Source organism: Mustela putorius, unplaced genomic scaffold (assembly GCF_011764305.1).
Source record: "Mustela putorius furo isolate JIRA1106 unplaced genomic scaffold, ASM1176430v1.1 tig00000129_pilon_pilon_pilon, whole genome shotgun sequence".
NCBI lineage: Eukaryota > Metazoa > Chordata > Mammalia > Carnivora > Mustelidae > Mustela > Mustela putorius.
This window is the reverse complement of record NW_025421290.1, coordinates 42,151,945-42,178,330: the sequence shown is the minus strand read 5'-3', so window position 1 is coordinate 42,178,330 and position 26,386 is coordinate 42,151,945. Positions and strand designations below refer to the sequence as shown.

Sequence of the window (26,386 nt, the reverse complement as noted above, 5' to 3'; positions counted from 1 at the left end):
AATCTTTTTTGGACAGCTCTGAAATTTAGAGGCACATTAGTATCTCACACACCTCAAAACAACACAACAACAACAAAGCAGAATCAGTAAGATGAAGTGGAAAACTAAACTGGAATTAAAAACAGAACCAAATGTTAATAAACCATTTAATAAGTAAATAATGTAACCACAATGAAGAGGAAAAAATATTAATCCAAATAATTTTTAAACACAGTATATGAACTATATATATCATCCTTGGGCTAAAGACAAAAAGAACCCTACCGAATACTGAACTCTTACAGTAAGTTTCTTTTTTGCAGTAGTAATAAGCTAGTAATTCTAAAACTTTGTTATTCTAGGATTAAGCAAATAAATAACATTATGGAGAACAGCAACCAGAATTCTCATCAAGGTGGAAAAGAGTTACAAATATGCAAGAGATGGATTCCTGTCTCAGGTTGAGGTCTTTTATCCATTTTGAGTTTATCTTTGTGTACGGTGTAAGAGAATGGTCAAGTTTCATTCTTCTACATATAGCTGCCCAGTTTTCCCGGCACCATTTATTGAAGAGACTGTCTTTTTTCCACTGTATATTTTTTCCTGCTTTGTCGAAGATTATTTGCCCATAGAGTTGAGGGTCCATATCTGGGCTCTCTACTCTGTTCCACTGGTCTATGTGTCTGTTTTTATGCCAGTACCATGCTGTCTTGGTGATCACAGCTTTGTAGTAATGCTTGAAATCAGGTAGCGTGATGCCCCCACTTAGAGGAGAACATAGGCAGTAATCTCTTCGATATCAGCCACAGCAACTTCTTTCAAGATATGTCTCCAAAGGCAAAGGAAACTAAAGCGAAGATGAACTTTTGGGACTTCATCAAGATAAAAATCTTCTGCACAGCAAAGGAAACAGTCAACAAAACAAAGAGGCAACCCAAAGAATGGAGAAGATATTCACAAATGACAATACAAACAAAGGGCTGATATCTGGGATCTATAAAGAACTCCTCAAACTCAACACATGAAAAACAGATAATCATGTCAAAAAATGGGCAGAAGACATGAACAGATACTTCCCCAATGAAGACATACAAATGGCTATCAGACACATGAAAAAATGTTCATCATCCCTAGCCATCAGGGAGATTCGAATTAAAACCACATTGAGATCTCACCTTACACCAGTTAGAATGGCCAAAATTAACAAGACAGGAAGCAACATGTGTTGAAGGGGATGTGGAGAAAGGGGAACCCTCTTCCACTGTTGGTGGGAATGCAAGTTGGTGCAGCCACTTTGGAGAACAGTGTGGAGATTCCTTAAGAAATTAAAAACAGAACTTCCCTATGACCCTGCCATTGCACTCCTGGGTATTTACCCCAAAGATACAGATGTCGTGAAAAGAAGGGCCATCTGTACCCCAATGTTTATAGCAGCAATGGCCACGGTCGCCAAACTGTGGAAAGAACCAAGATGCCCTTCAAGAGACGAATGGATAAAGAAGATGTGGTCCATATACACTATGGAGTATTATGCCTCCACCAGAAAGGATGAATACCCAACTTTTGTATCAACACGGATGGGACTGGAAGAGATTATGCTGAGTGAAATCAGTCAAGCAGAGAGAGTCAATTATCATATGGTTTCACTTATTTGCGGAGCATAACAAATAGCATGGAGGACATGGGGAGTTAGACAGAAGGGAGTTGGGGGACATTGGAAGGGGAGGTGAACCATGAGACTATGGATTCTAAAAAACAATCTGAGGGGTTTGAATTGGTGGTTGGGTGGGAGTTTGGGGTACCAGGTGGTGGGTATTATAGAGGGCACGGATTGCATGGAGCACTGGGTGTGGTGCAAAAATAATGAATTGCTATGCCGAAAATAAATAAAAAATAAATTTAAAAAACCAACAAACCAAAAAACCCAAAAAAACCCAAATATGCAAGAGAACAGTGAACAAGAGTCATGGACTGCAACTTATGTGATGGTATCAATGTGAACTGATGGCTTTTTATACACACAACAGACAGATACCAATGTGTGGGTGCACTGCATATTCATTCACCCCTTTCTTAATGGTCAACTGACAAGGTCTAGAAGCCCAGTAGCAAATGAGCACATAGAGCAAACACATCTTGGGTTTTCCAAGTCTATTTTCCACCAAAAGGTACCAGGGATCCTTAGCGAAATGGCTGACTCCAGGGTTGGGATAAGCCTGAAATACATTACTGTGTTAACATGTAAAGAAAATGCTCAATCAATGACAGGGGGTCATTTCAAAAGGACACAAGAATCAGTTTTGAAGGGACCCCCATTGGCCCAATCTGAGACAAATTTGAGCATCAATATAAATAATGATAGTAAGGAAATATAACTTGTTGAATACATTAAGAATCCAGGAGTCCATGGGTGCACAATGATATAAATAAGCAGGGAAGAAAGGAAAGCTATTCTTTACAACAACAAAACCAATAAATATAAAGGACTGATGGAATTAGAAAATGGACACTGGGCAACCATCAAACCAATCCATGATTCAGAGAAAAATGATCAATGGATAATACCTACTGGGTAAAAGGTTGAGGAATAACAGGATATTTAAAGAGCCTTACACTATTTCCCCCACAAGATACCTATAAAATTACAAAAGGAGAAAGAGTAACTTCACAGTATAGTAACCTAACAAACACTACTTTAACCAAACGATCAAAGTTAACATCACCTCTAGAAATGGGGCAAATTGACAGTATGTGTCTCCAATAAGCACCTTTCTGTCATATTACTCACAAAAATACATGAGGTGTATTTAACCATAAAAATGTATCATACAAACCCAAAGTGAAAGACAGTCAACAAAGTAACCGGCCTAAACCTTTTAAATATCAAGTCATGAAAAACAAGGAAGACTGAAGAATTGTTGCCGATCAAAGCCGACTAAACACACAGGGCAACTAAATCCAATGTGTAATTCAAGATATTCTTTTGCTGTGAATTTACTATTTTGCTGTAATTTCTTGGTACCACTGGAGAGATCTAAATAAGATCTACAGATCAGATAGTAGTATCATGCCAGCTTACTTTTGATAATTGTACTGTCGCTATGTAAGTCAATGTCCTTGGTTTTAGGGTATGCAACGGACATAATCTGAAATTAAAGGTGTAAGTATGTGTATTATATATACACATACATAAAGGGAGAAAAAGCAATTGACAGGAAGAGTTAGAAGCAAGAAATTAAAGAATAAAACAAGTATGGAAAATGTTAATACAGGAGGAATTTGGGCAAAAGGTATATATAGGAATTTTTTATACGATTCCTGCATATTTTCTACAAGCTTGCGATTTTGTCAAAATAAAAAGCTAAAAATCTTACTATACAAAAATCAGACATTTCATAAAAGCAAAATCAAAGATGAGAATTATTCAACCACTTAAAACACATGTTTTGCTACTTAATTGGCACTAAAAACAAAAATGACAATATTCAGTGGTAGACAGATTCTGGAGAAGTACTTTCGTACTTTACTGTTTGAAAAACTGGTTCCAAACCTTTTGAGAAAAACAGTGTGACAATATGAACTTAAAGTTATACAAAAAAGAGAAAGAGTATAGACTCCAGTGATTCTACTGGTGGGACTCTATCCTAAAGAAAAGTCATTATACACAAATGTAATCACTACAGCTTTAAGCAGAATACAGGAAGAGTTTAAAGAAAACAGAATCACCCATGGGAATTATTCAGTCACTAAAATAAATAGTCTATAAAAACTAAGCAAACGTGGAGAAGTACTTACAAAAGACACAGTAATAAGATAAAAGTAAAACTGCACGAAGAGAAATAATTACAAGCTGCAGTTTTAAAAATACGCACAAAAAAACTTCATAGCACTGTGACAGTATTTGTAGGAGGTTTTCCCCTTTATCTTTCAAATTATCACTTTATTATTTTAATACTGAGAAATACACAATAAAAGAAAATGAGCTCAGTCACTGCTTTCACATTAATTCTTTATGTTTACAAAGTGTATCCGGAAACATTTCAGTGACAAAATAAAGGGAAAATGTCATGAGTAAGTGCTTTATATAAATATCTTTATTTTGTTTGTGGATGTATATAGCAGTATACATTTGAGTAAGGAGGCTGTTCAAGCCGAATAGGGAAAATGTTATAAAACATACATTAAAAATATTCATATCAAAAGCATGAGGGTCCTTACATCCTTTTTTAAAGAACAAGCACATTCATACAAATGGAAGGGCTGTGACAAAGAATTTCCAAGTTCAAGAGCCTGTCACAGCAATGAGGTATAAATAACGGGCAAGAGGAGCCTTGCAAGCTTCTCTCTTCTCCATTGCTCACTGAAGTCTCATTCGTTTTTCAGGAGGTCCTTTGGTGCTCACTATCTGTTGGACGTTCTTTGTGGCCTCCTTCTCTTCAGATTTTACAGTTTCTGGTACAGGTTCTGCCTCTTTCTTTGTCTGATCCACTAGACATCAAAAGCAGGTATTTTTTGGAGAGGAAGGCGGAGGGATGAGATCAATTTAGGCAACAGTAAAATGAATAGTTTAGACTCAACTCCATTTAGAACTGCCGATCTCAGTTCTAAATTTGGCTGTTTCATCAGGCAGATATATAAAAACCCATTTACAAACCTAAAACCCTGATAACCCAGGCAAATTTGTGATCATACACAAAAACACTTGTCCTTTAAATAAGACGATATGCACAAACAAGATACAGAGTCTCTCCCAGGTTGAACAAATGCTTCAATATCTGTTTTCAATGATGAAACAGAACAACTTTTTTTTCACACTGAGATCTGAACTAAAACTCAGATCGCCTTGGCTCCTCCACCCCCCTCAATATGTCCTCTTCCTACTCCAATTAATCTTTTAAGTACTCATATCACTACCACACAAGCACCTTCTGGTCTCACAAATTAGGAGTAACAAATTACCATGAGAGTCTAGAAGGACAAAAGAACATTAGCTCATTTCATGTGCTACAATTGTCACTGAGTTGAACAGACCGGTTTTACTTCAAGTTTAATAAGAATATCAGGAACCATACCTGGGACAGGCTTTTCTCCAGACTTTTGCTATAATTTTAAGAAAGGGGGATAGAGAGGAGAAAACAGGGCAGGTTAGCAAAGTTCTCTTCTTCTTGACTTCATAATTCTTATTAAAATTATACTTTCATTCACAATATATTAAAAATGATTCCATAAAGAGGAACTACCATTCATGTACCATAAAAAGTAAATGTATCATTTTCTACTTCTCATCCCCTTGTTCCAGAAGTCACAAAACTAAAACTAGGATGAAAGAATCAAACATAAACGATCCTCCCCTGAACATCTATCTACATGGCCCTCTGCCTCCGCACCCAGGCTGTAATACTTCACAAAAAGTAGCTAAGCAGAATCCAACGGCAGAGAATAATGGAGTCTTTCAAGACTCCGGAGGCATACTTGTTTAGGGTATACAAGCTTGAAGAAAGCAGAGAATAAAATACAGATGAACACTCCAACTTACAAAGATGGCAGGTATGGGAAGCGAAGAGGAAGAAGGTATTATTCTATGAACATAAGGCTTCTGATGAGCGTCTATTAAAAATCAAACTACGGGGTCCCTGGGGGGCTCGGGTAGTTAAGTGTCTGCCTCTGGCTGGTTAAGTGTCCGCCTCTGGCTCAGGTCATGCCACCTGCTCAGCAGGGAGTCTACTTCCCCCTCTCCCTCTGCCCCTCCCACCAGCTCATGCTCTCTCTCTCTCAAATAAATAAAATCTTTAAAAAAAAATTTTTTTTTTTTTTTTTAAATCAAACTATGGTAAAATAATGACAGGGGCATCGTGAGTCAGGAACAATGTCATTATGAGTCTGACCAAACAAGGTCAGATCCTCCATTCTGTGCAACAGCTCTTTCATTTGATTACACTGTCATCTTCCCCACCTTTTTTTTTTTAAGGTTTTATTTATTTATTTGACAGAGAGAGACAGAGCAAGAGAAGGAACACAAGCAGGGGGAGTGGGAGAGGGAGAAGCAGGCTTCCTGCAGAGCAGGGAGACGGATGCAGGGCTCGATCCTAAGACCCTGGAATCATGACCTGAACCAAAGGCAGACACTTAACGACTGAGCCACTGGGTGTCCATCATCTCCCTTTTCCTATCACCTAACTTAAATTCTTTAAAACAGTTTCCCCTTCCCTCCTCAAGGCTCACAACCTACCCTTCACTTGCAGTTAATGATTCTGTATTCTACATTTTCAAAAAAAGGATGTCTAAACCCCAAGTTCCCTCCTAGCTACCTCCTTCAAACTTACTATTCCTTTTCCTATACACATGCGTTAAATACACACATACATGTAACTTTACAGACTTCCCCATCATCTGGAAAGAACTTTTAAGTTAATGTTTCCAAGCATTTTCTGAATTTCTTTCTGAAATTACATGCCCTTCCTAAGCTTTCTCATCTATTCTATGACTAAAGACTATCATTTCCTGATAGCATGTTTTCCAGATTCATGCTGACACTGCCTGATGGCTCATTCCAACTGCAAGTTCTGGAAGCCACACTTAATAAGACCAAAACTGAGTTCCATATTATTATCCATTGTGCAGAAAAGATTAACACTGAAAGCCTGAGGCTGCTATCCTTAGAAAAGGCAGCTTGCAAGGCTAGCCCTTGCTGATGACTAAGAAATTTTGGAAGGTTCCCATCATTCCCTGATAGTGGTGCCTCACTGTGCAATGTTGTTTATGCTGAACATTTACTTCCCTTCCAGGAATGTGAATTTTGGTGTCAGTTAGATAGAGTACCTACATGATGAACTCCCTCTCCTGTATTAAAAAAAAAAACACCAGCACCACTTCTCTAATGGACTTCCTTGGGCAAAAATACCACATACATGTTGCCTCAATTTCACCGTTGAGAGAAGAATGTACTTTGTCTAATCCCTAATGGGAAAGACAGGATATAAGGAAGCCTGCACACAGGCTCCCCCAGACTCTACTTGTCTTTTTCCTTAAATCTGGCTGTATATCCTTACTAGGTCACTCTAATAAATCCAGTGAGCCCTTTGAGCAAATCTCCAGACACGAGGGTGCTCAAAGGACCTCCAACATACCCATATTATCACACATCTTACAAATATATCAGGATTTAAATATGTCTAGAGTGATCTGAGGGAACAAAGAATTTTTCTTACTTTATAACAGGAGAGGAAATACATGGCATAACACTGAAAAGTAAGAAATTGAGAGGGGAATTTTCTTCTACTGCTAGCACTGAACTATTTGAACTATACTGGACACTGGACTGTATGTGGACATCTGAATAATGTCATCACATACCCAACACACACTCTCATCTTTTCTAGTGAATACTGTCAGACAAACTAGTAGCATACGGTTTCAGATAGGAAAATAGAATGGGGGCAGATTTTGACAAAATTTAATCAGTAACCTTGAGATAAACCTAGCTGAATACTATGGTGTTCAACAACTTCTGAAAACAGCACTGAAAATACATTCATCATAAAGGGCCCTGAACTCCCATTACATTAGTGTCAGTGTAACCTTCAGTAATAATAAGAATTAAAACACGGAAAAAGGAACTCCATGGAAGCAGTCAGGGCTTTCCTAATATTCTCCTGAGCACTCCTCATAAGGCAACCCAGAAGCTCAACTGTCAAATACAACGGGTAAGTAAGAGTAAGTCCTGAGCTACAAACAGTTCTGGGAGACACAATTGGTAAACAGGGAGTTCACAGGAAACTTCAGGTAAACCAAAAATCTACTTTCCTCTCTAGATCTCAGAAGAAACATTTTGCGTAGAAGGAGGAGCAGGATTAACAATTCTAGAGAAAGCCATCTTTCTTCTAGTTCTATTACATAGAAGTGGACATACTCTCTCTTTTGGAGTTGACTTTGGCCTTGGATGGTTAAAAGAAATGTAGGATACTAGAAAAATGACAAGAGAAGTAGGACTATGGCTAAACCTTTCAAAGAAAAATGGGGCCACCTGGATGGCTCAGTGGGTTGAGCATCCGACTGTTGGTTTCAACTCAGGTAGTGATCTCATGTGTCAGGAGATCAAGCCCTGCATCAGCCTCCATCAACCTTTGCACTCAGTGGATAGTCTGCTTGAGATTGTCTCCCTTTCCCTGTGCCCCTCCCCCTACTCACATGTGCATGCACTCCCTCTCTCTAAAATAAATCTTTAAAAATAAATAATAAAAAAGAAAAACGTAAAAAAAGAGCTGAAATGATACGGAGTCTGCAACCAGCTTCAAAATAATTCAAAATAAATTCAAATAAACTCAAATTCAAATTCAAACTCAAACTCAAATTCAAATAAATTCAAAATAAACAAGACTGGCCATGTTTGATGACCGCTGAAGCCAGGTAACAGATACATACAGGGGTTTTGGTTTTAATTATTCTACTTACTTTCATATGCTATTTTAAATTTCTATATTTTTCTACGAAGCAAAGTGTTTTTTAAGATTCGAGAGTCTGAAGTTTTCTACATTGTCTAGCTCATCAGAATAGGAAAGTATGTGGAATTTAAGACAGGACCCGTAGCCAGAAAAAAAGGTCATTCAGCTGGGATACCTCAGAACCTAAACAGAGCAGTAAGCTACTGAATATTCTGGAGATGGTCAATTAAAATAGAACCTTAACAACTAGTATTTAAACCACAATCTGTTTCTTTTCCTATATTCTCAATTTTGGTTATCAATCAAAACCAAGTCTAAATCTAAGCCTGATCCAAATCAGCAAAAAAGTCATCAAACTCTCATTCTTTGTAGACAACATGATACTCTACGTAGAAAACCCAACTGCCCCCCCAAACCCAACCAAAATTGCTAGAACTCATACAGGGATTCAGCAAAGTCACAGGATATGAAATCAATGCACACAAGTCAGCTGCATTTCTATACACTAACAACAAGAAAGAAGAAGGAGAAATTAACAAGTTGATCCCATTTACGATCGCACCAAAAACCGTAAGATACCTAGGAATAAACCTAACCAAAGATGTAAAGGTTCTGTACTCTAAAAATTACAGCACACATATGAAAGAACATAAGGAAGATACAAAGAAATGGAAAAACATTCCATGCTTATAGATTGGAAGAACATACATTGTTAGAAGGTTTATGTTACCCAGCGTAATCTACACGTGTATTTAGGGCAATCCCTATCAAAATACCATAAACATTTTTCAGAGCTGGAACACATATCCTAAATTTTGTATGGAACCAGAAAAGACCCCGCATAGCCAAAGGAATGTTGAAAAAGAAAACCAAAGCTGGAGGCATCGCAATTCCAAACTTTAAGCTGTATTACAACATTGTAATCATTAAGACAGTAGAGTGCTGATACAAAACAGATACACAGATAATGGAACAGAATACAGAACCCAGAAATGGACCCTCAACCCTATGGTCAACTAACCTTCAACAAAGCAGGAAAGATGTCCAATGGAAAAAAGAGTCTCTTCAACAAATGCTGTTGGGAAAATTGGACAGCCACATGCAGAAGAATAGAACTAGACCACTTTCTTACACTATACATAAAAATGAAACTCAAAATGGACAGAAGACCTAAATGTGAGACAGGAATCCATCAAAATCCTAGAGGCAGTAACCTCTTTGACCAAGACTTCAATAAATGGTGTTGCGAAGACCAGGCAGCCACACGCAAAAGAATAAAACTAGATCATTATCTTACACCATACATAGAGATGAACTCAAAATGGATTAAAAACATGAACGTGAGACCTGAAACCAAAAAACTCAAGAAGAAAAACATAGGCTATAAGCTCCCTGACATCAGTCTTGGAGATAATTTTTTGGATTTGACACCAAAAGCAAACACATCAAAATCAAAAATAAACAAGTGGGACTATATCAAACTAAAAAGCTCCCGCACAGCAAAGGAAACCATCAACATAATGAAAAGGCAACCTACAGAATGGGAGAAAATATTTGCAAATCCTATATTCAATAAGGGGTTAACACCCAAAATATATATAAAGAACTCATACAACTCAACGTCAAAACAAAACAGAAACCCCCAAACAACCCAATTAAAAAATGGCAGAGGAGGGACAGCTGGGTGGCTCAACTGGTTAAGCATCTGCTTTCAACTCAGGTCATGATCCCAGGGTCCTAGGATCAAGTCCCGCATAGGGCTCCTTGCTCAGCAGGGAACTTGCTTCTCCCTCTGTCTGCTGCTCCCCCTGCTTGTGCTCTCTCTTTCTGACAAATAAATAAATAAAATCTTAAAAAGAGAACAAACAAAAAAAGGGCAGAGGAAGTGAGTATTTTTCCAAAGAAGATATATACAACTGGCTAACAAGTATGTTAAAAGGTGCTCAACATTCTAATCAGAATGGGAAATGCAAATCAAAACCAGAGTGAGATATCCCTTCACACCTATCAGAATGACTATCAACAAAAGATAAGAGATTACAAGTGTTGGCAAGGATGTGAAGAGGGAACCCCTATACACTGCTGGTAGAAATGTCAACTGGTACAGCCAGTATGGAAAACAATAGAGAGTTCCCAAAAAATTAAAAAAAGAAATACATGATCCAGCAAGCCCACTTATGAGTATATATCCAAAGGAAATGAAAACAAGATACTGCAAATAACAGCATTCCCATGTTTACGACAGCCATTAACTCACAATAGCTAAGATATAGAAACAACCTACAATCTATCAAAAGATGAACAGATGAAGAAAATGTGGTATGAAATTGATTATTATTCAGCCATCAGAAAGCAGGAAATACTGCCATTTGCAGAAAAAAAGATAAACCTTGAGGACACTACACTAAGTGAAATAAGCCAGAAAGAGAACGTGAAATATTCTATGTATCATTTATATGAGGAATCTAAAAAGGCCAAATTCATAGAGAGAGTTAAGTGATATTTATCAGTGGTTTGAGTGGTTGGCAAGGGAAGTGGGAAGATGTTGGTCGCAGGGTACAAACTTCCATTGATAAGTTCTGGGGATCCAATTACAGGATAGTGATTATAGTTAATAATACTGTATTATACACTCAGAAATTGTTAAGACAGTGAATTTTAAATGATCTCACCACAAAAAAGAAATGGTAACTATGTGACATGATGCAGGGGTTAGCTAATGCTAGCGTGGTCATTTTGCAATATACAAATGTATCAAGTCAATACAGTGTATACCTTTAACATACATAATGCTATACACCAGTTATATCTCAATAAAGCTGAAAACAAAGTTTATTACTAAGTATTCTTTAATGCTACTGTTAATGGAATTAATTTCCTTCTCAGATAGTTCGTTGTTAGTGTATAGAAATGCAACTGATTTTTGAGTGATTTTGCATCCTGCCACTTCACTGAATTTGTTGACCAATTTAGCTTTTGAGTGGTATCTTTACAGTTTAGTATGTATAAGATCGTGTCAGGGATCACATAAAGACACAATTTTACTTCTTTTCCTATTTGAATGCCTTTTATTTATTTTTACTGCCTAAATTCTCTGGTAGAACTTCCAGTACTATGTTGAACAGAACTGTGCAAAGTGGGTATTCTTGTCTTGTTTCTGATCTTAGAGGAAAAACTCTGTTTTTCAACCACGGAGAATGTTACCTATGGGTTTATCACATAGGACCTTTATTATGTCAAGGCACATTCTTTTCTTATGCAGTTTGTTGAATTTCTTTTTTTATCATAAAAGGCTGTTAATTTTGTCACATGCTTAAGAATAAGCCATCTTATTCTTAAGAATAACCCATCTGTTGAGATGACTGTGTGATTTTTAACCTTTGTTCTGAAAATATAGTATATCATCAAGACTGACTTCAGTATGTTGTACCATCCTTGCATTCCAGGGATAAATCCCACTTGATCATGGTATAGGATTCTCTTAATGTGCTGTTTAATTGGGTCTCCTAGTATTTTATGGAGGATTTTTGGATCTGTGTTCATCATGGATACTGAACATAGTTTTGTTTTCTTGTAGTGTTCTTTGTCTGTCTTTGGTATCAGATTAATGCTGCCCTCATACAATTTGGATTGAAAGAGTTTGAGGTTTGGTGCCAGTCTCTTCAAATGTTTGTAAAATTCACCTATGAGGTCATCTGGTCCTAGACTTTTCTTTGTGGAGGGGTTAATAATGGGATTACTAATTTAATCACCCTACTCATTTTTGGTTTGTTCAGATTTTGTTTCTTCGTGCCTCAGAGTTGGGAGGTTGTACATTTCTAGGAATTTCTTATAGGTTTTCCAGTTTTTTTAAGGTTTTCCAATTTGTTGACATATAATTACTTATATGTAGTCTCTTGATGATCCTTTTGTTTCTATCTCCTCTTTCATTTCTAATTTGAGTCTCCTCTGTTAGTCTAGTTAAAAGTTTGTCAATTTTATCTTTATAAACACCAACTCTTAGTTTCTTTTTTTTTTCCTCAAGTTTTTTTGTCTCTATTTCATTTGTTTTTACTCATCTTTTTCACTTCTTTCCTTTTGCTAACTCATATGTGAAAACTAAGTAAGACACTACTGAACAACCAATGGTTCAAAGAAGAAATCAAAATGGAAATCAGAAATTATCTGGAAAGAAATAAAAATAAAAGCACACCATACCAAAACTTATGAGGTACAACAAAAGCATTACTAAGAGTAAAGTTTATAATAATAAATGCCTACATTAAAAAATGGAAGAAAGTTCTCAAATAAGCAATCTTAAGTTTACACCTCAAGGAACTAGAAAAAGAAAAACAAACTAAAGATTTCTGGTTTCTGAGAAATCTGTCCATTATTAGTAGTATGTCCATTAATTCATATGAACATTAATATGTGCCTTCCTATTTCTAGTTTTGTGTGTTCTGTTCCCATTTTCTACATCAGAACTGTCTAAAAGAAAGATGTGAGCCACCAATGCAAGCTGGTCGTTAACACCTTTTTTTTTTTAAAGATTTTATTGATTTATTTACAGACAAAGATCACAGGTAGGCAGAGAGGCAGGCAGAGAGAAAGAGGGGGAAGTAGGCTTCCCGCTGAGCAGAGATATGGGGCTCGATCCCAGGACCTTGAGATCATGACCCGAGCCTAAGACAGAGGCTTTAACGAACTGAGCCACCCAGGCGCCCCTCATTACATCTTTTTACTCTGTACGCCACCCCCCAAGTCCTTGAGCCCAGTATGCACTTTATACTTCTATCACAGCTCAATTCACATAGGCTGTTTCAAATGTTCAATAATCACATGCGCCTAATGGCTACTGTAGTGTGGAGGTCCAGGTGTTCTTCCCTAAGCCTCCCTCATATATATTATGTGCTCACTGAATGGTCAACCACACTGAACCTCCTGCACTATTATAGTTCTCATACCCCTACATACACTATAATTTACTTATTCAACAGACACTATTTTATCTTCAAATGCAATTCATCAGAGTTCTCTAAATTAATTTTCCTGTCCTACATTCCATTCTGTCCTCAGCTCCCTTCATCACCACACCACCATTCCAACAGCATACAACTCTCACACAGTGGAGTCAGGGAAAGCGGGAGGGGAAGCCTGTTCTAAAGTCACATCAAAGTGTGAAAGATCTCATTTAATCTAAAACCAACCTGGGGCACCTGGGTGGCTCAGTGGGTTAAACCTCTGCCTTCGGATCAGGTCATGATCTCAGGGTCCTGGGATCAAGTCCCACATCGGGCTCTCTGCTCAGCAGGGAGCCTGCTTCCCCTCTTTCTCTGCCTGTCTCTCTGCCTACTTGTGATCTCTCCCTTTCTCTCTCCGTCAAACAAATAAATAAAATCTTTAAAAAAAAAAAATCTAAAACCAACCTGAAAATCTTAGTCCCCCCACTACAAGAAAAGTAGTATACATGACCCTGTGTGTACAAAGCCCTGTAGAAGTATGAACTGAGAAAAACATATTCACATACTCCATCTCATATCTACTTCACTTCAAAAGCTCATTTAGTAAAATGGCAGGTGGATGTTATTACTATTATGCTCAATAAAATAACAGAATTCATATAACTTAATAACCGATATGATGAAACTCTATTTATTACTCCTTCATTTATTATGCCAAACTCTCTACCTCAACTGTCCTTTTTGTTACAAAAGTTTTTTGTTTCTTACGTTTACTCCTGATCTCTCCACCCAACTTGGGGCTCAAACTCATTACACCAAGATCAAGAGTCACGTGCTCTAGCAGCTAAGCTAGCAGGTACCACTTGTTACAAAAGTTTTAACTAGTCTATCATTTTAGGGCTTAGTTATCTATTACATCAGGATGAAAGGCAGCATAAAGAGTAGAAACACCATGGGCTTCAGATTCTAGTTTAGTTTGTTACCATCTATGACACTTTCAGCAACTTTGGAACGAGAATGTTATGTACATCCTCAGTTTGTGAAGATTCAAAGAGAAACTAAACATAAGAGCACAGAACAGTGTTAATTCCAATCCCTTTACCCACTTCTTCCATTAAGTCATTAAAAACATTCCTTTGATTCAGAGACCCTTTCCCCCCTGACCCAGAGACCATTTTTAACAAATGAGGAAAGTCACTATTTTTATGTCACAACTGAAACAGTTCTCAAATAAAGATAAATATTCCAGGAAAGTGTCAAATCAAAATTAACCACATGCACTCTCATTACCTGCACAAATTTGGGTGGAAATTTCTGTCGTAGGTCTAGGAGTAAAGCATCCACACGTTGTCTCTGAAAAATAGAGCTTGGTTCTTCTTTCCTTTTAGCTTTAGGTTTGACTTTATCTATTAAAATATGAAGTCCAAATCAAAACACTGCCTAATTAGTTTGGTGCTTACACTTTACAAAGCTCTGTCTACTGTGAATATACTCAAACATTATTTTTAATAACTACTATTCCAAAGATTATCCCCCAAAATAAACACAATATATAGAAACAAGTATTCTTAACTCTTCCCTCTTAAATGAAGTTAACATTTTAATATTTTAAAAAGCTGATTAAGTCTTTTAAAGATGTTTCAGTTTTACTATCTAAGCTCAGACAGACATTAAGAATTTTAAGGCTAACATTTTTCATAATTATGTAAGTCACAATCCAGATTATGGATCTAAAATTATCTTGTGTATTTTAAGTGTATTAAATTGTCTTCCCACAAAACCCAATAGGTACAAATGGAAATGCAACGTTCACAAACTCAAGTTATCATACTCAACTATGAACATTATAATTCACTGAAAAAAAAAAAACAGGACAAACCAAACAGCAGATCATAAAGGTAAGAAAGAAAAGAACTTGCAAGAGAAATTCTGAAATTATGCATGTGTGAACTTTCCCCTGCAGGGAGCTGCACTGGGGGACTATCTATAAATCATGAGTTCCAGGTAAGTTTTATTCCAAACATTTCATTAGAATAGGGGCAAACAGGTCGAGAGAAGTTTATTCAACAGATGCAAACTTTCCTAAGCCAAATGTTACTGCCTACACCTACAATTAAGAATAAATATACTCTCTGCTCAGCGGGGAGCCTGCTTCCTCCTCTCTCTCTCTCTGCCTGCCTCTCCGACTACTTGTGATTTCTCTCTGTCAAATAAATAAATAAAATCTTAAAAAAAAAAAAAATTAAAAAAAAAAAAGAATAAATATAACTAGGGGCGTCTGGGTGGCTCAGTGGGTTAAGCCTGTGCCTTTGGCTTCGGTCATGATCTCAGGGTCCTGGGATCAAGCCCTGCCTCGGGCTCTTTGCTCAGCAGGGAGCCTGCTTCCCCCTCGCTCTCTGCCTCTCTGCCTACATATGATCTGTCAAATAAATAAATACAATCCTAAAAAAAAAAAAAAAATATATATATATATATATATATATATATATATATATATATATATATAAAACTGTATCTGAAAGACCATTCATTCCACAGGTCTGAATGCTATTTAAAGGCTACTCTTCCTTAAGTAATTTATTCTGAGTTGCTATTTCTCAGAGAAGGAAATTCAGAAAATAGGTATACTGCTATAGACACATTTCTAGAGCACTTTTATTGTAAAGTATGGTGCAGAACCATAGAGTCTAGCAGTCCCATAGGAAACTAGCAGTTATGGAAACTAGGGGACCTTGCATCACAACAGGTAATAACATGGAGGGGTCAGAAAACAGACTGGCCATCTGGAGACAGGGCTGTAAAATCATCTCCCCTACTTTGAAGATGGGAGATTCAGGTCCCAGATTTCAAGAGGACCTAACAGATAGGTAAGCAGGATACATCATCATAACTCATTCCTCATCACCGATATCCTCTATATGCTCCAAGTATTTTAAAACCTTGAATCAACTTACCAAAGATTACCAGTTACCTATAGATTAAAATTTCTATCTGTTCCTACGGGAAAGCTAGCATTACGACATCTAGTTACAGTAATCGTAGCTATGAAACCGTCATTATCCTATGAAGTCTTCCTATTTAAAACACACCTAGAAATCAACAGCTCTTTTTCTATAGAAAACAGCTTCATTCTCAAAATACCAAAAGAGTGTTCTTAGAGGAGTTCTGGGTGTTTTACCCACCTTGCTCTTCGTGATCTTTGAAATGCCACCAATACCCTTTGGAAGGATGGTATCGACAGTAGGACATAGCTTCATCAAAAGCTGACTGAATGCCATGCACTGCAGTAAGCTTGCAAAAAGAAAACAAATTCTGAATTTCTCATTAGATCAACTAAAATCTCCAAAGTAAATACCCACAATATTACATATGCAAGGACAGTAATTTTCTGTTTTGTTTTTTTTTTTCAGAACTTTAATCACTATAGAGCTGGGGCTGTGATATATACTTTTAACATGGACTTGGCCCATAGAAACCCATGTTCAAGACATTCTAGTAGTCCAACACTTTTTGCCAACATACACAAGGAAGAAAAGCTTCTGTTTGACTCTTGGAAACAAGGTAGCTCGATTAAAAGTTTTCTTTAGTGTTTCAAGAATGTGAAATACTTACCACCCTAGAGTTTATAACAGACCCCAAGTCTGGGGCTTGATAAATCACTCCAGCAATGATATAGTAATCAGCCAGTGGTATAACTAAAGCAGAGAAAATAAAAATATTCATGAATATAGCTATGCACACAAAATGCTAGATAGATTTTCATAAAGAACAATTAAAATTAAAATTAAATTAAATTAAAATTCCTATTACAATTCTCATATTAAAGCTTAAGGCAGGGCTTGGCAATTCCTATTTCTGTAACTAAATTTATACTGGAAAACAACCATACTCATTCATTTATATTATTATCTAAGGTTGCTATGACACTAATTGAGTAGCTGTTACAGATACCCTGAGGCCCACAAAACCTAAAATATCTACTCTCTGGACCATCAGAGAAACAGTTTGCCAACCAGGGCAATGCTTCTCAAATTGGAATGTGCATCTCAATCACCTAAGTATCTTATTAAAGTCAGATTCTACCCAGTAGGGACAGTGCATTTCTGATAAGTCCCCAAGTGATCCAATGCTGCTATTAGCCACCTACACATTGGGGAATAAGACCTCAGAGTGAGAGATTTAGCGCCTAGGATGAAGATATCAGATGCACTGAACTTGCCAATGTGTCCCATTCCTGGGTCCCAAGGAATAAATAGCTGCTAGTAAAGCTGGTACTACCGTGTGTCGCTACCATACCTCAAACCCTCTCATCATGGAACTCTTGTTCCTGGTCTTACCTTTGTTCTGAAGTTCTTTTTTTCTGCTGGGCAGGGACTCTAGATCATTAGATTTTGAAACTAAATGTGGATTCTTAGCTCTGGAACTGCAACTTCTTTAGCAAGTCGTTCTCTGAAATCAATATCAGGGTGAAGGTTTTTCCTAAATGTCTTGATGAGGTTATCTAATGAGAGATGTAGCAGGTCATCTCTGGAATAGTACCTACTTCTTTGACTCAAAGTCAAATCTGAATTCTATACTCTTCAGCGTGATTTCTAAAGCAAGTTTGTGTTTGGTAATATAAGCCACGTAAGAATTTCGATTGAATGCGTTAATGAGGATTTTCAATTGATCCTCTATGAATTTGGTGCAACTGTATCTACCATGTATTTTTTAAAAGAATTAAGACTTAGTGGACTGAGAGAATAAGTTACTTAGGATTGTCAAGGTTCCCAACATCTATCCTCACAGAAGAGATGGCTTCAATGTACTGAGTTACTCTGTTAGTGCTTAGACAGTTGTCCTTGGGCATGCTGGAAGACTCTTGGTGTCCAATCATGTGACTAGTGGAACTTGGCTTTTGAGGTATCTTCTAAGGGTAAATTTATGCCTGCTATACTAGTGTGCCTAGACAATTTGTACAAATAATACGATTATAGTAGACGTGTCACTGCCTTCTCAGAGTCTGAAATTTTGGCAGGCAGATGATGTCCAGGATTAGCCCTCGAGAAGAATTCTGGACTCTGAGTATCAAAAGGACTTCCCAAAAGCATATATACTACACACGCAATATGTGTGTGGGGGCTGCTGGAGAAAGGATGCACTTGGTGTAGCCCCTTGCAGAAGGGAAAGCAAAGGAAGCTTACCCATGGATTCCTACAGATCCTACTTGATATGGCTTTTTCCCTTACTGATCTGTCTGTGGAACCTTATTGTGCTGCCATAACAAATCTTAGGTATAACTAACATACCCAAATGCGAAGTCTGCTGAGTCCTCTCAGCAAAGCACTGAACATGTAGGTGGTCTTGGGGATCCCCAAAACAGAACCCAATCCAAAAAAGTAAGAATACGTAGCTCAGAAAGTTAAGTAAATTATAGTATTTTAAAAAGAAAATTATGCCTGAAGTTTACATTTTTACCTTGGGTAGGGGACTGCCGCTGTTGCTTCCGAATGATAAAAAGAATGGGCTCTTGAGCATGTAAAAGGATGTATTCTACTCCAACCATTTGACTAAAAACAGAACACACACATCTAGAGATCTATGAATGCTCTATAAACAATTGTGTAGAACAATCAGATTATTGTATAAAAGTAGAATAACACTGTCAATCAAATTAAAACTGCCTATGTTTGATACTAAAAACTGGCTGTCCAATAAAACTGGCTATTTTCTCAGGTAGGTAGAATATATAGTAAGATTTTATTTTTAAACAACAAAATTTCTCTCCAAAAACCTACAATAAGCTTAAATCTGAGTATTTTCAGTCATGAAAGTACACAGAGAGTGTACATTTCAAAAAAGACAACCAAAATACTGCAATGTTTCCTGAGATGTACAAATATACATAAAATCTAAAAATATATAGTACATGAAGACCATTCACGTCTTGACCATAGATTTCAATACTCAACAATAAAACAATAAAAACCTTATCCTTGTCTCCTACAAATTTTTTGAACTGATAGATTATTTAAAAGCAACAATAAGTAGTCTTAATAGTTGTAAATATTTGCCTCTTAAAAGCTATTTATAATTACCTCAGGAATTTAATTTCAAGAACCCCTCTGATGTTTAGATAACAAATGAAAAACTGTATTATACAATTGTTTCAGAAACTTTCATAATAGCAATAAATTCTTAATTATTTGGCATCCAAAGTCTGAAGACTCTTACTTTGCAACTGTCAAGCTAAAATTCCATCATACAAAGAAAAATATACTATAAGCCAGACTATGGCTTAAGACATTAAATTTGATGTAAAAGAGACAATGAGTATGGTCACCTGGTAGAGAACAATTGCCTTGCTAAGATTAGCTATATCTCAACTGGACAGGAATACATGACATTATACAGAAAAGCATTCCTAGGTTATGACTACTGATAATTCCTTTGCTTGTCAAATTTGTAAACCCCCCTCCCCAAACTCTAGTTCTTCCAAAACTTCTACTCTCTACTTCACTATCCATAGCTTGAGCTTCATTTCAACATCTCTAATTGGCAAAGATGCAATCTTCTTACAATAACTTACTTTAAATGTTCTAATGTTAGCCTCTGCATTTTGACCACCTCATTATTACATGTTCTGTCGTAAAAAGGATTACTTCTTTCTGAAAAGTAATCCAGGACACTTCCACTGTTCAAAATGGGGATCCAGGAACTGTCAACCCAAGAGATTCCCAGCAGATTATCTACAGGAAAGAAACAAAATGATAAAGCATGAGAAAAATGACAAAAAGCCAATCCAATATTTATTATGCCTCTAACGCAAAAGGCACTATTAATGTTAAGACCTGTATGAATCCTAACCTATATCCTCTCACAGAAAAGTGTGCAAGAAAGCAATAACAAGATGATATGATAAGCGCTGTAACAAAGATATGAATAAGTATGTTACCAGAGCACAGTGGAAGGAGAATCCCTTACCTGAGGGAACAGGAATGGTTTTTCACAGGATGAGGAGGAGGTGGGTTTTGATGTTAAAAAATAAATGCACCCCAAAGAAAACATTCACAGCCACCAGTCTGAGGCCTCCCAATTAGGGACAAAAATATGTTAGGAAGCTATTAATGCAGAGGAGATAATGATGCAAGAGTTATGAAGCAAGTGCAGTAGAATGCCTTTAATTACAGCAATACAGTTTCATATTTTGGAATAGAATTAACTCTAATATTTCAAAATGCAAAAAGAAAAAAAAAGATACGGTAAATAGAACTAGATAGCTTTATTAATGAGCTTTTATTCCCTACTGACGGCAATAATGTTCCATATCACTGACAGTACTAAAACCCATTAGGTTTAAGTTATGAACATCAAAATGCCTATTGATACTAGTTGAAAAAGGGAGAATGGAAAACTTCAATCTTTCCTAAACTGTAATTGCTTCTGACACCTTTAAAGAAGTCAGGTCTAATCCAAGGCAACAAGCAGTTCTAAGGGAAATTAATCAAATGAGAAAGAGTAATTTTATAAAGGTAAAATGTGCTCTGTATGTTGTAAAATAAAGGAAAAAACAAACAGATGAAGTAAGTGAATCATCAAATAATCAACATAGAGCATTAAGATGGTTCATCATAAATACACCATACCATAACCAAATATCTAACATGCCAGGAAATAACATTTTCAGAAAAAGACAGATTTTTTTTTAATGAAAAGCAACTAAAGATAATTATTAATTTCAGCTTTAAACACTAGAGTCCAGTTATTAAAGTAGTTTTCTTCAAAGCAACATTCTTACATTTTAAAAATTTCTTTAGGAATAATTATATAAAAGCATTTGTGGGTGCACTTGGGTGTTTCAGTCAGGTAAGTGTCTGCCTTCAGTTCAGGCCATGATCCAGGGTCCTGGGATCAAGTCCCACATAGGGCTCCTGGCTCCACAAGGAGCCTGCTTCTCCCTCTGCCCTCTGCCACTCCCCCTGCTTGTGCTCCCTCACTCGCTCTCTGTCAAATAAATAAATAAAAATCTTAAAAAAAAAAAAGTATTTGACAATTACAGGTTTGTTTCTCACATAATGGGAACTATGTCTATACAGTGTCATAAGTTACTGATAACAAACTGTTACAATATTACAGATCATTTCAGCATAGGTAGAATAAGCTGCAGAAATGAATAAATATGTAATTACAGATTCCACCTGCTAACAATTATGAAGAGTCAACAGTTATGTGCATGAGGTGATAAGGACCTGGTGGAAGGCAATGGCAATGCACAGAGAGGTAAGGACGAAATTGACATTTTTAGGCAGAAAACAACCAATTTTTTAAATGATCAATTATAAAGTCAGAGAACTTGGGAACCAATAACTCATTTAGTAAAGAAATGATAGTGACTTTGGCTTGGATATGTTGAAGGGTTTTTTTAAATGATTTTTAAAAGTTTATTTATTTGCCGGAGGGAGAGAGAGAATACAAGTGGAGGCTGGGAGTGGGGGAGCAGCAGGCAGAGGGAGAAGCAGGATTCCCGCTGAGCAAAGAGCCCAATACAGGACTCAATGCCAGACCCCTGGGATCATGACTTGAACCAAAGGCAGACACTTAACCAAATGAGCCACCTAGGTGTCCCTGGATATACTGAGGTAAATGTGGAATCAGACTGTCAGAACTTGGAAGGAATCATAAATATCTTTTGCTTCAAGTGACTGTTCAGTGTATTTTCCCTATAATTTTCTTCACCAAGCTGTATTCTGATCAGCAGCTGTCGTATTTTCCCCATATTATAAACCAATGAAAGATGAAAAATCAGTCAAGTAAGGCCTATGAAACCAATGCAAACAAAGAATATTATTCACCACTCTGAACACTGTGCCAGGCACTACTTTAACCACTTCACACAATACTTCAAGAAGGCTGGTACTATATAGATACTACATAGTATCTCTGTGCTAGATTGTAAACGTGAAATGCTTTTATTATACTGTAATAACCCAGTAAATGTTAATTATGAAGATGTTGGTGGCAGTGCCAGTAATCAATTTGTTTTAAAATTTCAATGACCAAAATTTATTTCTGCCTTAATCAAGGCTGTTCTAGTTTGTACCTCTCTCCCCACCTCCAGTTTATGCCTTTAAAAATAGAGATCCCATTCTCAAAAAGGTGTGAGCTTAGCAGATAATTTAGTCACACTAATTGAACTCATTTCAAATGTCAGTATCTCTACAAAGACTTTCTCTGCTTTGCAAGACAGAAATGTGTTCTCACAGCATTTTTTATACTTTTGTTAATATTCATCATATTTTAACCCAGAAATACAAATGTGTTCCCATTAAATTTGACTTTTTAGACAACCAGGGCTGTGTCTTACTCATCAGGCACTTGCACAGGACCAGGTTTAAAATAGTCAGCAAATGTCTATGTATTTAATGACTGAGGGCCAAGGACAAGTTACTCTACTAGACATAGATTTACACATACTCCAGAATCCAAGGATGTTCAGTTACAAAAGGGTTAACCGAGATTACGAGGGTGGTATGCAGCTGAGAAATATATCTGTCCCATCTGGGGACTACCTGTGACCACAGCCCCATTAAGAGAATATACTACTAAGTCAAGTACCACCCTAGTCCCAACTACCTCCAAATTTCCTTGCATTACACAAATGACCTCCTAATTGTTTCTCCCTCTTACACTCCCTCTTACTCTCTTACACTGTTCTTAGCAGACAAGCTGATCCTTAAAAACAGCAAGTCAGATTATGTTCATCCCCTTTGGACAAAACCCTCCAGTGGCTCTCCATTTTAGTCAGTTAGAAAGCCAAAGATCTTATTATCATGGCTTGCAACCAAGTCACCAATTTCTCTGACCTCATCTCCTTCCCAACTTCTCTCACTCTGCTTCAGCCACACTGACCTTACTTTTCTTCTAACACACCAGAAACGCCCCACCTTAAAGCCTTTGCAATGACTGAACACCGTGAAAGGTAAATATCAGAAAACACTCTGATGGAGTAAATGTTCCTTTTTTATCCGGTAGCAAGGGAACATGTTGACATAGTTAAAGTACAGCTTTCTAGCAACAACTAATTAAATTAGGCACGCTGAAACACTCTGAAAAACAAACATAAAAACACTGCAGAAATGGTGAAGATCATTGGACGTTCTGGGTAAATATAAATGAGAATGTATTTCTATTTCTAATATATCTCTAAATATTTCTAGAGTCCAATTTGGTTAATATAGAAAAAGGCATCTCAAAACACTTCCCTTTAATAATCAGGTGTAAACAACAAAAATAACTCTAGATAAAAACGGGGCGCCTGGGTGGCTCAGTGGGTTAAGCCGCTGCCTTCGGCTCAGGTCATGATCTCAGGGTCCTGGGATCGAGTCCCGCATCGGGCTCTCTGCTCAGCAGGGAGCCTGCTTCCTTCTCTCTCTCTCTCTCTCTGCCTGCCTCTCAGTGTACTTGTAATTTCTCTCTGTCAAATAAATAAATAAATAAAATCTTAAAAAAAAAAAAAACAAAAAACGATTAAGAACTATTACAGCTAGACAACCTTTGAGGAAAGCCCTTTTCTTTAAACTGCTGGGGGTGAAAGGTCTCGTATATGGGTACAAAATTTCTTATTTCCTTTAAAGAAAAGCACACAAAGTTTCAAATGGAAATAAATGCAGATTAAGAGTTTCATACAAGGCCAAGAAGTTTTGGGGGACCCATCACAACAGCAAAAAAATAAAGATATTCATGGGCACTCTCTCTGTCTCATAAATTTTTCTCACTCTCATAAAAGGTTACTTCCAATCTGGAGGACCCCGGACAGTTTGGAACTAAGTTCTCAAGCTTCACACTGTATTTTAACCGCCCTTCGTTCACTCTTTGGAATCCCAGAGCACAATTCCTAGACTTTTTTTTTTTTTTTTCCAAATTCACTGAAAAAGATGTGTGTACGTGTGCTGAGAAGAGAATGTACGGCCTAACTGGAACGAAAATCAAGTAGCTAAGGAACTGTGCCTCCCTGCATTTATTCGCTGATTCAACAAATACCCGAGTACCTTTACAATTCAGCTGTGAAAAAGGACCGATCCCTGCTCTCAGTAACTGTTGGGTGTTCGATGGAAGGGACTGCAGCCTCAAAAATAAAATTTACAGAAGAAAATTTTGGGGATTCATGCCCAAGGACATGAGGGGCGCAGGGTCAGGAATAAGGCAGCTCCCACGCGTCGTCCCAGGAGATGAACCAAATCACGTCATCCCACCCCCATCTCTACCCAAAGGTCGTCCCTTCACCCGGACGAAACAGTCCCAGTCTCGCTGTAGAGATACGTGTCTCCAACAATACTGCAGGTCTGAGGGCTCTCAAGCACAGAGCTTCTTCCATCCCCTCCGTTTTGAAGCTTCTAAGAGACCCCTGAGGAGCCCCATTAGAGCCTTGGGCTGTCCACAGAAACCACTCATAAGCGCCTGACAGTCCTCACAAAAGATCCTGAATTTGCCCCCACCACGAGCTATAAACCCCCAAACGAGGCCGCAGCCAAGCAGGAAACAAAGGGTAATATTGTACCTCGAATATCGACCGCCGCCATAGTTCTAAAAGCGCTCGCAGGTTCTCCTTCCGGCGTGCCGGAAACGTCACAACTCCGACGACGGAAGCGGCGCGCGGCGAACCGCAGGGCGGGTCAGGAAGGTGAGGAAGGGAAGAGACCGCACGGCCTGGGAGTGGCCTGGGAAAAGGGGAAGGGGGAGGAGCCAGGGCGTGGAAGAGGGGGCGGGGCCGGGAGGAGGAGGGAGCGGAGTGGAGTGGGGCGGGAGGGGAGGGGAGGCGGGTCTGGGACAGAGAGGGGTGGGGCGGGCTGGGAGGTGAACGCGAAGCGAAGAGGGTACGGTTGTGGCTGCGGGGTGGGAAAGGGGCGGGGCTAGAAGGACGGAGCGGGGTCGGGAGGTGGAGGGAAGAGGCTGGGAGTGAGCATTAGGGGTAAAAGAAAATGTGGAGACCGAGGAAAGAGAGTCTGAGCGGAGTCCTGCCCCTTTTCCCTCTCCCACCACTGAGAGATTGGAAAATTGCACGTTGATCTTTTGTGATAGTTAAAAAAAAAAAAAAACAAGAAAACTTTCTGGTTATGCAGAGTTGCGGGGGAATATCTAACATTTTGAAAGCTCCCTCAGGTGTATCCAAAGGGCTGTTAGATTTAGGAGCTACTCTGTTCTGTTTTTCATCCTGCCTCAAGTATGGGATGCTACAGAGCTAAGCAGAAACGATTTGAGAGCCGTTAGCTTTTAAGTGACTAAACTCATTTAAAAGTCCAAGCCCATTAAAGAAAGTTGTTAGATGCCTCTGAGATCAAAGTTTCACAGGACAGGAAACGTTTCTGAAGTAAGATATTAACAAGATTAAAGGAATGGGAACACCTCTGGGTCCCTGATTAATGATTTAGTGTCCGCATTTCAGGTAGTCCGGGGTAGGAAGCAAGCCGGCAGAGGGAGGAATTCTGTGATGCGGGGAGACCATAGAAAGCCCCAGAAAGATTCTCGAGTTCCAGCGTGACCCCATAAAAGCAAAAGGATGAAGGTATCTACAAGCAAGACACTGACACTGAGAAGAGAACCTTCAAATCTGAGGGCGCCCTGTGTATAGGGATGAAGTGTGGGTGCCTACATCTTCTCCAAAACTCATATTATGAGGGTTCCCCCAGAATTTAACCACAAACCAGGAGCAAAGGGGGAGGACCTGAATTTACTGTGATTTTTCACCTCATATACTGGGAATTCAAATTTTAAAAATCTGAGTGGAATAAAAATATACTGTGTTGCTTTATCACATTTCAATTTTTAAGTGGGATTTTATACATGAGGTGGAATGTGTCCCAACAGAAGTATGCACGTGTACAGAGCAGAGTTTTAAAAAAACAGATTTTTTCCCCCCTCCAGGAGGAAATTTTCAAGAGGGACTGGTAGGGGGCTTGGTGGAGAGGGCATTCCATACAGGGGGAACATCATGTCCAACAAACAGAAGTGTAAGACGTTAAGCTTTTTGTTTTGTTCGTTTTATTTATT

The 26,386-nt window shown here is 38.0% G+C and overlaps 1 protein-coding gene across 1 annotated transcript; it reads right to left on the bottom strand.

Moving 5' to 3' along the window:
* Positions 1 to 4,051: 4,051 nt before the first annotated feature.
* MED6 (mediator complex subunit 6) lies at positions 4,052 to 25,048 on the bottom strand. The gene is made up of 8 exons (XM_004754802.3): positions 24,897 to 25,048; positions 19,929 to 20,088; positions 18,818 to 18,909; positions 16,973 to 17,055; positions 16,543 to 16,651; positions 14,651 to 14,766; positions 5,052 to 5,079; positions 4,052 to 4,467 (listed from the first exon to the last, which is right to left on the bottom strand). Exons 1-8 carry the CDS (start codon positions 24,916 to 24,918, stop codon positions 4,337 to 4,339), a joined length of 741 nt encoding a protein of 246 aa, XP_004754859.1. The 5' UTR covers positions 24,919 to 25,048; the 3' UTR covers positions 4,052 to 4,336.
* Between the last annotated feature and the right edge of the window lie 1,338 nt (positions 25,049 to 26,386).

Bases quoted from the DNA above. Each gene is read 5' to 3' on its own strand.
- MED6 (XM_004754802.3), bottom strand. From the start codon at position 24,918: ATGGCGGCGGTCGATATTCGAG. The intron at 20,089-24,896 runs GTACAATATTAC...TCTTTCCTGTAG, and splicing joins GGCGGCGGTCGATATTCGAG to ATAATCTGCTGGGAATCTCT. The intron at 14,767-16,542 runs GTGGGTAAAACA...ATATTTTAATAG, and splicing joins CAAAGATCACGAAGAGCAAG to ATAAAGTCAAACCTAAAGCT.